The sequence below is a fragment of the Lepus europaeus genome, chromosome 7 (assembly GCF_033115175.1).
Source record: "Lepus europaeus isolate LE1 chromosome 7, mLepTim1.pri, whole genome shotgun sequence".
NCBI lineage: Eukaryota > Metazoa > Chordata > Mammalia > Lagomorpha > Leporidae > Lepus > Lepus europaeus.
In genome coordinates, this window is record NC_084833.1 from 45051086 (window position 1) to 45066518 (window position 15433).

Genomic DNA, 15433 nt, shown 5'->3' on the forward strand with positions numbered 1-15433 from the left:
AAACATGCAGAGAGCCTTTTAGGAAATAACATTTTGAGGAACTAAAAATTACAGTTGGGAAAACATTTTCTAGAGGCCCATGACAAGGCTGCTGGCTTTTAAGAAACTGACACTGGAAGTGAGAAATGCATAGGTAGGTGAAACAACACAAAAATATTGCATGTCTGTTCAAAGGCAAAGGATGACCGATTTCTAAAAACTTGTTCTGTATGTTGCAAAGTGGAATTGATTATCCACGTGCTTTTCTGATTATAACAAATTTCATTTGATTTCTAAAAATTTATTTGCAAATAGCCCTTAAAGACAACAAAAGACTACTTACAATTCAATATTCAGCAAATATGTTTTAACATTAAGGTGAAGTTAAGGACTTTTCCAATGAAGCAGAAATTTTTTTTTTTAGATTTATATCATAAGAAATACTAAAGGAAGGCCAGAACTAAGTAAGTATGAGGGGACTTTTTACAAAAATGTGAATTTAAAAAAAAACTCTACATATTTTTTTAAAAAATCACACCAAAATAAACATATCTGAATTCTCCTTTCCAATGAACAACTTGAAACAGTCTATATAATGTGTGTTACTGGGTTTAATTCTACCACTTGTCATTTGTTTTCTATTTATTCACTGTTTATTTTTTTTCTTACTCTCCCATTTCAACTGAATATTCTCTTTCACTTTAGCTCTACTTCTGACTTATAAACTATACCGCTTGGTGTTATTTTTGTAATGGTTGCTCTATCTTCAGCTTGTCAAAGACTACCAACAGTGACACAGTAGTACCACAAGACCTGCCCATACATTTCCATTCCCTTCCAATTGTTGTAAACATTTCAGTTCCCCAAACGCTGGGGACCCCACAATACAAATGTTGCTTTTGCTTCAATTACTTTTTAAATCTTTAAAAGTTTTACTATTTACCATATACAAAGGTACTTGAAATAGATGAGAAAATGGAATTTTGGTGTCAAAAACAATTGAAATCCATGCATAGTTTTAAAATACACTTGTCCTGTGAACTCTTAAGTACCCTTGTAACAATAAATATCAACATTCCCAATACCCCAATTAAGACATGGATAACTAAAAAGTATAGGTATGTGTAAAACCTATTACACTCAAAATGACAGAATACTATTGAGAGAAGTTAAAAACTAAATAATTACTCATTGGATTGGAATACTTCATATTTTTAAGGTGTTACTTTCTCCAAATTTTATTAATTCTGTACAATCTACTCAAAATACCTGATGCAGAAATCAACAGGCTGTCCCTAAAACTTGTATGGAACACAGAAGACCTAGAAAAGCCAATGGTCTTGATAAACAACAAAATTTGAATTATTGTAATAAGTGTTTTTTTTTTTTTTTTTTTTTTTTTTTTTTTTTTTTTTACAGGCAGAGTAGACAGTGAGAGAGAGAGAGAGAGACAGAGAGAAAGGTCTTCCTTTTTGCCGTTGGTTCACCCTCCAATGGCCGCTGCGGCCGGTGCATCTCGCTGATCTGAAGCCAGGAGCCAGGTGCTTCTCCTGGTCTCCCATGCGGGTGCAGGGCCCAAGCACTTGGGCCATCCTCCACTGCCTTCTGGGGCCATAGCAGAGAGCTGGCCTGGAAGAGGGGCAACTGGGATAGAATCCGGCGCCCTAACTGGGACTAGAACCCGGGGTGCCGGCGCCGCAAGGCAGAGGATTAGCCTGTTAAGCCACGGCGCCGGCCAATAAGTGATTTCTAAAAGTACTACAAAGTATATTAATCGAGCTAGTGCACTACTGGTATATACTACAAAGATCAATATAATAGAGGGATGGGCTTTTAGCCTAGTGGTTAAAATGCTGATTAGGACTCTTGAATCATGTATCAGAGTGACTGGGTTTGATGCTTGGCTCTGGCTCCAGAAATTGGGATCCTGCCACCCATGTAGGAAAACTGGATTGAGCAATAAACCTATTGTATAATCAACTGAATTTTTACCAAGGGGTAATGTAATTCAATGATGAAAGGACAATATTTTCCACAAATATTGCTAGAACAAAATATTCACATAATAGTGAATCTCAATTTTTCACACTATGAGTATGCAAAACCATCCTAACTATGAAGATCATAGATTTAAATATAAAATCTTAAAACTGTAAAACTTGTAGGATACAATATAGGACCTTTAAGACTTCAGCTTAATTTATGACATACCAGCAAAACTCAACTGTATGTATTTAATGTGAACATTTTATTGTAACCAAGGCCTTAATAAAGTTAATTTAAAAAAGCCCCTCATTAGATAGTCAATATTTTCCTGATAAAATACGAACTCCTTACCATGGCCCTTAATGTTCTGACAGTTTCTAATCACACCCCTTCACAACCCCACATAACCTCACGTGCTCTAGCTACAAAACCTGGGTATCTTAAAGCTACCTTCCCTTTCTTCTTCCTCTTTGCCTTCATCCAAGCTGTTTGTGTAGAAAGCTGTTTTGACCTCTTTGACTTGAGAAATTTTACTTAACGTAGATGACCAAGCTTATTTCTGTAAATCTTTCTCCATTTGTCCTCAGGAAGTAGACTGCTCCTTCTTTGTTCTCCCAAATCAATTCACGCACACATCTGTGTTACAACATTCTATGTGGTGATACAGAACTCTAATAGAATAAGAGTTATTTGCCCTCTTTTTGATCAGATGTAGTACTGGACGTAATAAAATTAATGCCAAATAAGTACAATAATGTGTTATCAATGAAATCTGATTTCCTCTTATCTCTGAGTAATGCCAAGGACACCTAGCTGGCTGCTGTACCTGGCTGCTTGATTTTGTCAATTTTCATGTCTCAAATTTTATTACACTAATACAACTTTATCTTGGCATGGCTAAAAAAAATTCTCTATAGTTGGGTTTAAATTAATAGTTTTAGATAAAGTGGAGTCGAGCTGGCACTGCGGCTTACTTGGTTAATCCTCCGCCTACAGCGCCGGCACCCCGGGTTCTAGTCCTGGTTGGGGCGCCGGATTCTGTCCTGGTTGCTCCTCTTCCAGTCCAGCTCTCTGCTGTGGCCCGGGAGGGCAGGGGAGGGTAGCCCAGGTGCTTGGGCTCTGTACCTGCATGGGAGACCAGGAGAAGCACCTGGCTCCTGGCTTCGGATTGGCGCAGCGCGCCAGCTGCAGCATGCCAGCCATGGTGGCCATTTTGGGGGTGAACCAACTTTCTCTCCCTCTCTCTTTCTCTCTCAATGTCTAACTCTGCCTGCCAAAAAAATAAAATAAAGTGGAGTCTAGTAGGGAAAATTTGCTGTGTAGGTAACCTTGTTTTAGTGTTCAAAAGATAAGTTTTTAGAAAATAAGTAAAATATAAGCATATTTAGTTATTCTGTCTGTACTGGTAATGCAAGTGTCGCTGAGTGTGTGTCTGTGATACTATCTTTTTTTTTTTGACAGGCAGAGTAGACAGTAAGAGAGACAGAGAGAAAGGTCTTCCTTTTCCGTTGGTTCACCCCCCAATGGCCGCTGCAGTTGGTGTGCTGCGACCGGCGCACCGTGCTAATCCGAAGCCAGGAGCCAGGTGCTTCTTCCTGGTCTCCCATGCAGGTACAGAGCCCAAGCACCTGGGCCACCCTCCACTGCACTCCCGGGTAGCTGTGTTGTTTGGTATACTAATGTATCCAGTGAGTGTATAATGAGCGGTGGGAACGGTGGGTGCATCTGGGTCAGCCTTTGCTCCTAAACTGGTATGAACGTAGCCTGTATGGGGTGGGGGGAGGGTGTCTGTTTATCTTCAGAGCATGAGGAACCAAACCCAAATCCTTTACACCTTGAGATAACAAGAACTATTGCCAGGTGGCTAAGCTGCTCCATTGGCCTCTCTGTCTCATTACTACTCTTTTTTTTTTTTTTTTTTTTTTTTTGACAGGCAGAGTGGACAGTGAGAGAGAGAGAGACAGAGAGAAAGGTCTTCCTTTGCTGTTGGTTTATCCTCCAATGGCCGCCACGGTGGGTGTGCTGCGGCTGGCGCACCGCGCTGATCCGAAGGCAGGAGCCAGGTGCCTCTTCTGGTCTCCCATGGAGTGCAGGGCCCAAGCACTCGGGCCATCCTCCACTGCACTCCTGGGCCACAGCAGAGAGCTGGCCTGGAAGAGGGGCAACCGGGACAGAATCCGGTGCCCCGACCAGGACTAGAACCCGGTGTGCCGGTGCCGAAAGGCGGAGGATTAGCCTATTGAGCTGCTGCGCCGGCAGTCTTTAGTAATGGTAAAGTTTTTTTGTTTTTATTTTTTGGTAGGGGGAGATAATGATAAATCTAAAATTTTACTCTTGAGAATAGACTTGGTATTTATAAAGTAGGAAGAGACAATGTGAATACAGAATTTATCAGACTAAGAATTTGCCTAAAATAATAAGAATTTGGCTACAAAAAGCAAAATTGACTACAAATTAAAGAGCCTAGGTGTTTTTTTTCCTGACCTAGTTTCTAAAGTAGTTCCAAAAGGAAGTGATCTAAGCATCTGAGCATCTGGAGCAGCTTCCTAGACCAAATACTTTGAAAGGAGTTACAGAATGTTAAGCTTCAATTCAGGATTTTTCTTTTTCTATGAAATATAGTGTTCAATTATATTATAATCACTTACATTATAGTTTTATGCTAAAAATTCAGGTCTATTTCATGTGATATGAAAAATATGAGTAAAATCAGGCTATTTATTTCTCATATACACATAGTGACATCTTATATGATGGAGTATCCAGGTGGTGTTTTGTTTCATTTCTAAACCCTAAGCTTTAATAGTTACAATGATTTGTTAAGTTTTTCCTCTTCTCTTTGTGGGGAAATGAAATTTCATTGTTCTGGAGGAAATTTTAAGAATGCCTCATAACAGAATTAAAATGAAATCAATTTTAGTCTTGATTAAATTGCAGCACTGCTTTGTGGTAAACTAACAGCCGTCTGCAGATGATAAAACCAAGGTGGTACAGCTCAGCTCCACGGCGTCCTTTGCAGCCCTCACAATACACACACTTAACAACATCCGTCATTTTCTATCTATTTGACACTGATTAATTACTCTGATCTAGTCTGGTATTGCAGCTACTGCCATGGCATTTTACTTAGGCCTGAACAATTGAAGGGGGTTCAGCAGTGTGAATACATATTTATTACTGTGACCCAACCTGCTATTTAATTAACCTAAATAAGTATGTTGTACGTTATTCTTTGAAATTAACATTATTACAGAAAAGACATTTTGCTTGTGTTTCTTTTCAGACATGACAACAGCAGCATCAGGATATAGAGCAAGTCACTATTTTTTTCAGATGTTTAATACTGATGCTTAAAAATTTTTTGTGAAAATGTAACAAAAACATCTATTAGTAAGTCATTTCAATTTGAGATATATTTCTAAAATACAGAACTCTTAGAGGTATATCCTTGGATCCTGAAACGAAGAAACTGACAAGCTGCTTTACCAACACCATGAAACGTTTTCATTTTGACCCTCATACTTGGGATTGAATAGAACATCTATAACCAAGGCAACTTAAATTATTATCTAACATTCCCAAGGTAACGCTGACAGAGCAGAAACCGTCAGAGCAAATGCACTAAAAGAAAATATCTGCGGCATTACCTCATACACCTCGATAAGAAAATCCTCGGAAATTAATGTACCAGTTGTTAAGATTGTGGATAACACTGGAAATAATACCCATCACCTCTAGTCATCACTGAAATGCGAATCAGAGCAACCAAATGCTGGTTTTTGTTTATCTAGACAAAAGGTGTTTTTTTTTTTTCCTTTTAATTTTTAAAGTTTGGTTGTCTAGTTTCTTTTAAGATTTGATTTATTTGAGAGGTAGAGTTAGAACCAGCACCCATATGGGACGCCAGCACCACAGGCAGAGGATTAACCTACTGCGCCACGGCGCTGGCCCCATGGTTGTCTAGCTTCTAATAATACAACCTGCTAATGAAAAATTCATTCTAGGGAATCAATTTAAAATTCACACTTCAAAATATATTTGCTCCTCTAAGAAGTACAAAATAAAACTTTTAATTTGCTTTTCTTTCTTTAAACTAGATCACTTTATAGAATTTTTTCCATTTTTGTATAGTCAAACCTGCAACTTTTTCCTTTGTTTTCTGAGTTTAAGACTGTATTGCTATGTTTACACAATTTTATTGAATCTCTTCCTCACTAACTTAAAATGTCCCAATTACCAGGTACTGAGTCTTCATAATGGATCTTCTTATTTCTCTATTACATTTCATTTACCTACATTTATTCCCAAGGCACCACAAGTTCACACATTTTAGGTTTGATAAGTTTTAATAAATGTATGCACCATCATGGAAACAAAATATTCCCAGTACTCCAAACAGCTTCTTTGTCAATCTCCTATGCAGCCAGCCCCCAATTTCTATTCCAAGACATCCAGTTATAGTAATACTGTTATTATACATTAGTATTACCACTTTAATTTTGTTTTGTGGGGGTTGGGGCTGAGATGAATGAATAACTCTTAACATGAAACAGATTGTAGACACAGATGTAGAAGCAGAAACTATAAACTTTTTATAAGAAACTCTTTTGTGTCTTCATTAAAAAAATCTTTGTATCACAAAGAGCAAACCATAAATTTGTCTTCAAAACTCATTAAAGAGAGTCAGTTATTCTATCATTTCTTGAAAAGAATATCCTTTTATCATTTAATTACCTTGGCTCCTCTGTCAAAAACCTATTAACCTAAGTGCATAGTTTACTTCTGAGCTCTGTTTTGTCCCATTGTTCTGCATGTCTGTCCTTAAGCTAGTAGGACACTGGCTTTATGAGATAGTATAAGTCCTCCTGCTTTTCTTCTTTAAATTGTTTTGGCAAGGCCAGCGCTGTGGCAAAGTGGGTTAAGCCATTGCCTGCAGTGCCGGCATCCCATATGGGCACCTGTTCAACACCTGGCTGGCTTGACTTTCGATCCAGCTCTCTGCTGGGAAAGCAGTAGAAGATGGCCCAAGTCTTGGGCCCCTGCACCCACAAGGGAGACCTGCAAGATCCTGGTTCCTGGCTTTGGATCAGCACAGCTCTGACCGTTGTGGCCAACTGGGGAGTGAACCAGTAGATTGAATATGTCTCTCTCCTCTCTGTGTAACTTTTCCAATAAATAAAAAAAAAAAAAATTGTTTTGGCTATTCTTGATTCCTTATATTGCCATATAAATCTTAAAATCAGTTTGACAATTTTTTAAAGATTTTATTTATGTGAAAGGCAGAGTTAGGGAGAAACACAGAAAGAAGGTCCTCTACATACTGGTTCATCCCCCAAATGGCCACCGGGGCCAGGGTTGGGCCAGCCTCTTCTGGGTCTCCCATGTGGGTGCTTGGGCCACCTTCTGTTGCTTTCCCAGGTGCATTAGCAGGGTACTGGGTTGGAAGTGGAGCAGCTGGGCCTCGAAATGGTGCCCTCATATGGGATGCTGGCATGGCAGGCAGCAGCTTTACCTGCTATACCACAATGCCAGCCTCCGGTTTGTTAATTTCTACTCTCCAAAAGTGTCTGCAAGGATTTAGATGTGGACTGCATTGAAGCTATAGATTGTTTTGCAAGGGTGGGGACTGATATCCTAACAACATTGAATTGTTCAGCCACAAACACAACGGTGTCTCCCAATTTCTTATGTTTAGAGTTGTTTTATGTTACTAAATCGTGAATATATATCTTAAATACTGGGAGCTTTTCTGAAGTTACTACATATACTGTTGTGTTTTTAAAAATTTTACATTTTGATCTTTAAGACTTCTGTCACCCTCTTATAGTTCTAATAGCTTTTTTTTTGTACTTTGTTTTAGGATTTTACATGTGTTATATGACCTACGAATGAAATTGCTTAATTTCCCCTCCCTGCCTCCTATTGCTCTGATGAAGACATCTAAGAAGAGTGCTGATTAGAAGTGGTCACGATGAACATCCTGGACTCAGTATCTTAGAGAGAAGGCATTCAGTCTTTTATCACCAACAACGTTATCTGCGCTTTTTGCTGGCTTGCTAAGTTACCATGGGTGAATTTTGTCAGATGCCTTTCTTCTCCACATCCCATGAGGCAATCATATTTTTGTCCAAAGGAATTTTACATCTTTTTAAAATACATTTGTATAGGTTCATCAGTATTTTCCTTAAATACTGGTTGGAACTCACTACTGACGCCTCTTTGTTTTCTAAGGTAACATTTAAAGCTATACAGTTTTCCTCTAAGCACTGTTTTAACTATTCTACCAGTTGATCTATTGTTTCATTATCATTCAGATCAGAATGCTGTCTCATTTTCTTTTTTTGTATGCTTTTCTTTGGAATATTTAAAAATCTGTTTACTTCCTAATATTTTGGGATTTTCAGGTATCTTTGTTAATTATGTTTTATTTTACTTAGTTTTGAATATATTCTGTATGACTCCTATACAATTATATGTATTAAGATTTGTTTTATGACTCAGCATACTAGTCTATGGATGTCAAACTAGTTAGTAGTGCTGTTCAAGTCTTCCAACTTTCTATCTAGTTGTTATTGTGATTATATTCCTTTCTTCCTATCTTTTCAATTAAATATTTTCTCAGGATTCCATTTTTTATCTCTAACACTAGCTAGCTTATTACTCATATTTTGTGGTTTAATTTTAAATTTGTTAGCCGCTGTTCGAGGATTTACAGTGTACATACTTATTGCAGTTTGCCTTCAAACATTAAGTTTTGTCATATATAGTACAAGAAATTCATAACACATTTCCATTTTATTAATTCCTTGTGAGGGCTGGCGCTGTGGCAAGCGGGTTAACATCCTGGCCTGAATCGCTGGCATCCCATATGGGCGCTGGTTCTAGTCCCAGCTACTCCTCTTCGATCCAGCTCTCTGCTATGGCCTGGGAAAGCAGTGGAGGATGACCCAAGTCCCTGGGTCCCTGCAACCACGTGGGAGACCAGGAAGAACCTCCTGGCTTCGGATTGTTGCAGCCAACTGGGGAGTGAACCATCAGATGGAAGACCTTTCTGACTCTCCTTCCTCTGTGTAACTCTGATTTTCAAATAAATAAATAAATCTTTAAAAAATTTCTTCTGTTATGGTTGTCATCTACTTTCTCCATGTTTCAAAATCCACATTATTTTTGCTTTAATCAATTATCAATTCAGAAATTAAAAAATAGACTTTTTTATGTATTCACATATTTACCATTTCTATTATTTCTCATTCCTGTTATTTAGATCCAAGTTTCTACTTGGTGACATTTTATTCCCACCAGAACTTACTTCAGTACATGCTTGTATTGCTGGTCTATTACTGAAGAATTCTTTTTACAGCTATTTTCTTCTGAAAAGAAATTTTCAAGTAGCCTTCATTTTTGATACATATTTCTTATACAGAACTAGGTTGTTCATTTCTCTCAGCACATTCAATGACTTAATAGTCCTTGATTAGTATTCTCAAGTTAACCCTTTTTTATTCTTTTCTCGATACTGTCTTTTCCTCTGGCTTATGTTTTATTTTTTAAAAAGATTTAGTTATTTGAAAGTTAGAGTTACACAGAGAAAGAGAGAGAGGAGAGAGGTCTTCCATCTACTGGTTCACTCCCCAACTGGCAGCAACTGCCAGAGCTGTGCTGATCTGAAGCCAGGAGCTTCTTCCGGGTCTCCCATGTGGGTGCAGGGGCCCAAGGACTTGGGCCATCTTCTACTGCTTTTCCAGGCCATAGCAGAGAGCTGGATCTGAAGTGGAGCAGCTGGGACTAGAACTGGCACCCATATGGGATGCCGGCATTGGGATGCCGGCACTGCAGGCAGTGGCCTTACCTGCTACACTACAGTACTGGTCCCTGCCTTATGTTTTTAAAAATTACTGCTATCTCTGTTTTTCAGCTGCTTATTTATGATGCATCTTCATGGGGTTTTATTCCTGTCTGTCCTATTTGGGCTTTGCTAAATTTAATCTGTGGGTTAGTTTTAAAGAAAATCTGGCCAATATTTCATCAAACACATTTTATGTCCTTGCACTGCCCCTCTTCCCCCCAGGGACTCCTATTACTGCATTTCTACAAGAAGAGTGCTTGATATTTTCACACACATTACTGTGAATGTATTCTTACATTTTTTTTTAAGAGGATTTAGTTATTTTTCTCCATCCTAGTCTTCCAGGTGGGTGGCAGGGATCCAGGTACTTGGGCTGTCTTCTACTGCTTCCTCAGGCACATTAACAGGGAGATGGACGGGAAGTGGAGCAGCAAGGACTCCATCTGGTGCTCTGACATGGGATGCTGGTGTCATAAGCAGTGGCTTAACCCACTATGCTGGCCCCTCTTTGCTTCATTTTGATACATTTTATTGTTTTTTTTTTTTTTAAATGTGTTTATTTGAAAAGTCAGAGTTAGACAGATTTTCCGTTTATTGGTTCACTTCCCAGATGGCTGCAAAGCTGGAGCTTCTTCTAGGTCTCCTGAGTGGGTGACAGGAGCTCAAACATTTGGGCAATCTTCTGCTACTTTTCCCAGGCCACTAGCAAGGAGCTGGAATGCAAGTTGAGCAGCCGGGACACAAACCAGCGCCCATATAGGATGCTATAATCACAGGCAGCAGCTTTCCATGCTATGCCACAATGCTGGTCCCCATTTTATTGTTCTATCTTCAAGTTTCCCAATCTTTTTTCTTCTGCATTTAATTCAATCAGATAGCATTTCTACTTCAGATGCTGGTATTTTGTATCTAGAGATGCCACTTGCATTTAAAATATATTCCCATAGTCTCATGATGTACATATAAATGTAGCTAGAATATTTGCTTCAGTATCCTCATCTGTAGGTCTAACAGCTGATAATTTGTTGCATTCACTGTCTGATTAAGAATTTTATGTTAGTGTCTAGCTTTTATTTCTTTTGTTACCACTAAGTTACTACAGTTTAGTTTCTTCATTTAAGGCTGTGTGTAAACGCTGCTGAAGAGCATCCAGGTAGCCGTGGTTCTCCTGGAATCCCTACTGAATAGAATCTAAAAGCACCGTGTACTGTGGGTGGCTGAGATGTGAATAGCTTGAGACCCTGTGTGAACTCAGAATTGTTCACAGCTTAACCAAACTAGTCACCTCACCTTGCACACTTTATCCTACATCTACACATCTTAAAATTCACCTAAAATGCAAAAGAACTTCCTCTGTAGGTTTCCAGAGGTCTTTTCCTGATTAGCATGTCCTCTTCAGCACTCTGCCCTATGATTTACAGCTTCTGTTTATTAGTTACCATCAGAGGTGCAGCAGGGTATGAAAACTGTTAAATTTACTTCTGATCCTTTGTTTAAATTCCAAAAACTAAGAAATGATTACCTTTTTCTTAATTAGAAATTTCCCTTTCAAATGTTTCCTCTTTAGGATTGTGTTACTTTGAGATACTTCAATGTCTGTGCTACACTACTGGCCGTACTACTTAAATACAAGAATATACATTATATAGTGGCGATAAGAGAAATGCAGATGGGCCAGAGGGCAACATTAGAGTCACACAGCTGTTTCATAGGATTGTGAAAGAGCCCAAGGGCAAAGCACGAGTCACTTAGTCTAAGGATTACTGGGTAAAGAATTGTTGGGATTTAGATAATAAAACTCAAATACTATTTTAAATCTCCCTCAAATTATGTGAATGAGTAAGTACATCCTTTAAAACTCTAGCAATAAGATGACAAAATGGACACAGTGAAGAATTAACATGAACAAACTTCCCAACACCAAGATTTGAAAAGGCTTGCATTAAATTTGCCCCATTTTAGTTTTGCTGTGCTGAAGCTTACTGGAGACGGAGAAAACAACACCATCAAGGTTTTCATTTCCATAGCACTGCAACCCCAAAGTGAGAAAACAACAAGGTGCATCTACTGAATTCAATTTATGCATTGGCAAATTTAAAATATTTTATGAAATTCTGAGAAATAGATAGTAATATAATGACCACTTGGAGCCATGGACTCAGCTTCATCAAATATTAACATTCTGCCATAGTTTCATTTAGAAACAAAGCATATATACTTGACACTGAACTCCCTTTGTAGACTACCTGATTCCTAATATCTGTTTTTCCTCAAAGGTCACCACTTCAATGAATTGAGTGCTATCACTGAAGTGTTGCTTCATCTTTTATCATTTATCTGTATGTATAATTGTTAAATGCCATATAAATGGCATATTTTAGGAGCCATTCTGCAAGTTCTTTTTGTGCTCAATACTTCTTCTGATATACACACTTCAATAATTTATTTGCTCCATAGATTTTATTCTATATAACTAACATATTCATTTGTTTGCTGATGGACATGATGATTGATTCCAATTTTTCATTTCTACAAACCATATAGTTGTCAAGATTTTTGTGAACATGTTATGCAAGAGACTGTTCAAAGTCCAAGTGTAGGAAAAAGACTGCTGAGTTGTAAGGATGGTGCCTTTACACGTGCTATTAACAAACTGTTCTCTAACGTTGTTTCATCCATTAGGACTACTGCAAGAGAGTACGAAAGTTCCACCTGCTAACATTATTGCCAGCACTTGGTATTGTTAAACATTATTTTCCCCCAAAATAATGGATAAGAAACAATGTCTCATTGTATTAGAGTTACTAGTGATGTTGAGTATCTTTGTACTGCAACTTGTACATTCAGCTTTCCTGTCTTCTGGGAGCTTTGCAAAGGTAGGACAAGAACACTTATATGTAATATAAGCAGTTTTACATTAAAAACAAAATTCTGGGCTAGAGCTCAGCTTAGGGGTTAAGATGCCTGAGTCCCACAACAGAATACCTGGGTTTGATACCTAGCTCTGGCTCCTGACTCCAGCTGCCTACTAATGCAGGCCCTGGGAGGCAGCAGGTGAAGGCTAAAGCAATTGGGTTCTTGCCCACCTAGATTGAGTTTTCCATTTCTGGCTTCAGCCCAGCCTGGTCCTGGCCCTTCTGGGCATTTGGGGATTGAATTAGTGGACAGGAACTGTTCCTCTGTCTCTCAAAATAACAACAAGTTTAATAATCACATTTAATTTTTAGAGCTAAGTATATGGGTATGTGAGACTTAGAGGTGGTAAAATAAATAAATCAATGAGGTTATTTGACCAATGCTTGAACACCATAAAAACGTCAATAGATGGAGACAGCGGAGTGCATTCTAGACAAATGCTCATATGTTTTGAATACAATAAGTACTGAATGGCATTTTGCTGAATTTGTATTTTACTGTTATTGGTGATATTTCTCTAGATTTAGTAACTTGGGAAATGAAAATATTTTCTTTTAGTTATTGCCTGAAGTTTTCTGAATCTGTGGTACTTCTGAGCCACATGATTCCATTCATTTTAATTGGCAGGGATTAAATGTAAAATAAAAAATTCTTATGTCTTTAGTTAAATGATGTGCCATCTAAAACATAAACAGATGGTAAGCTCTAAGAACGTCTTAACATCTGTTCCATTGCTTTTAGATACAGAGGGCATATAAGAAGTGACTGTAAAATGAATGACTGCTGTTTACTGTAGAATGAATTCCCCCACTCCTTCCTTGTCTTTCTTACCTGCCTTCACTGAAAATGGCTTTTCCAGTAGAAATACCGTTTGTTTCCAATGTGTTTTGGTACTCTGGGGGCCCGTAGAGAACATGACCTGCATTGGTAGAGTTCAAAAGTATCTGATGAAGTACAAGATTTTTAATATCATGGTACATTAATCTACCACATCAAACACAAGCTCCAATTGCTTACAACAGCAAAATGCTTATGATCAAAACACCTTAGGGCAAAAAAAAAAATACAATGCACTTTGCATAATTAATTCTTATGAATAACTCATGATACTTACTTTGTTGTGGCAATTCTTTTCAAAATAGATATCAAAGTAGCCAGCAATTGCCTGTTAAAAAAATGTAAATAATTAAACTAATGACATGATATACCTATTAATTTCTCAGTCTTTTAAGACACGGCTAATGAAAAACCATTTTAAAGACCAAATAGCTCTCAAATTTAGGGCTAGTCTTAAGACATTTGGGTCTGGCTGAAGAGCCCATGAGAGTATTGTAGGCATGGAAAGCCGAGACACCCTGGGGAAAAAAAAAAAAAAGAAGACCTAAATGAAAGATCTCTGTGAGATCCTAGTGGAAAGAACGGGGCCATCAAAGAAGGAGGTACCTTTTTCTGAAGGGAGGAGAGAACTTCCACTTTGACTATGACCCTATCGGAATAAGATCAAAGCCGGCGAACCCTAAAGGCTTCCATAGCCTTGGCAACTCATGACTAGAGCCTAGGGAGATTATTGACGCCATAAACAAGAGTGTCAAATTGTTAAGTCAACAACAGGAGTCACTGTGTACTTACATCCCATGTGGGATCTGTCCTTAATGTGTTGTCTAATGTGCAGTGATGCTATAACTAGTACTGAAACAGTATTTTTATACTTTGTGTTTCTGTGTGGGTGCAAACTGATGAAATCTTTACTTATTATATACTGAATTGATCTTCTGTATATAAAGATAATTGAAAATGAAAAAAAAAACTGGTGTTAAATTGGAAATGGCATAGAAAATTAATTAATTTTTAAAAAATATCGTGTAGGATCTCTGTCCTTAATGTGCTGTACACTGTTATTTAATGCTATAACTAGTACTCCAACAGTATTTTTTCACTTTGTGTTGCTATGTGGGGGCAAACTGTTGAAATCTTTGCTTAATATATACTGAACTGATCTTCTGTATATAAAGAGAATTGAAAATGAATCATGATGTGAATGGAAGGGGAGAGGGAGCAGGAAAGGGGAGGGTTGTGGGTGGGAGGGAAGTTATGGGGGGGGGGGGAAGCCATTGTAATCCATAAGCTGTACTTTGGAAATTTATATTCATTAAATCAAAGTTAAAAAAAAAGATTCTGATAACAAAACAAACAAAAAATTTAGGGCCGGTTACTATTTTTCCTGGAAAAGATGTTATAAGTAAAAATAAAGTAGTATAATTTGTTTTATTTTCCCACAGAAATAATGTCTAATCAAATAATCACTACTTTTGTTAGTAGAGAAATGATCATGCTAGACTACTTGAAAGGTGAGAGACTACATGGAAAGAGGAAAAGTCAGTCAGTCCCTAGTGAACTGAGAGGCCATCTTGAAACCTCTAGCTCCAGTCAATGAGACCCGGGAGAGATTAGCAGATACACTATTAGTCAGATAAATCCAGTCCATATTGTAGAGTCATAAGTAGTATAAATGATTGTGCCTTCAAGCCACTATGCTTTGGATTAAGTTACTGCACAGCAATAAATAACTGAAACATACTCATTTTATACAGAGCCAATTTACTATCTTCTGATGTAGTGCATCCTATTTTAAATAAACAATTTTTTAAATCTTTAATTCTTTTTTTTTGACAGGCAGTTAGACAGTGAGAGAGAGAGAGAGAGAGA

General features: G+C 37.9%; 1 protein-coding gene across 1 annotated transcript in view; it reads right to left on the reverse strand.

The window, feature by feature from the left end:
• PRMT3 (protein arginine methyltransferase 3) overlaps positions 1-15433 on the reverse strand; it is a 151698-nt gene that overhangs the window by 1308 nt on the left and 134957 nt on the right. The window contains exons 14-15 of the mRNA XM_062198071.1: positions 13842-13892; positions 13559-13646 (exon numbers count right to left, since the gene is read on the reverse strand). Coding sequence (XP_062054055.1) covers positions 13559-13646; positions 13842-13892 — 139 coding nt within the window. The remainder of the gene's footprint in view (positions 1-13558; positions 13647-13841; positions 13893-15433) is intronic.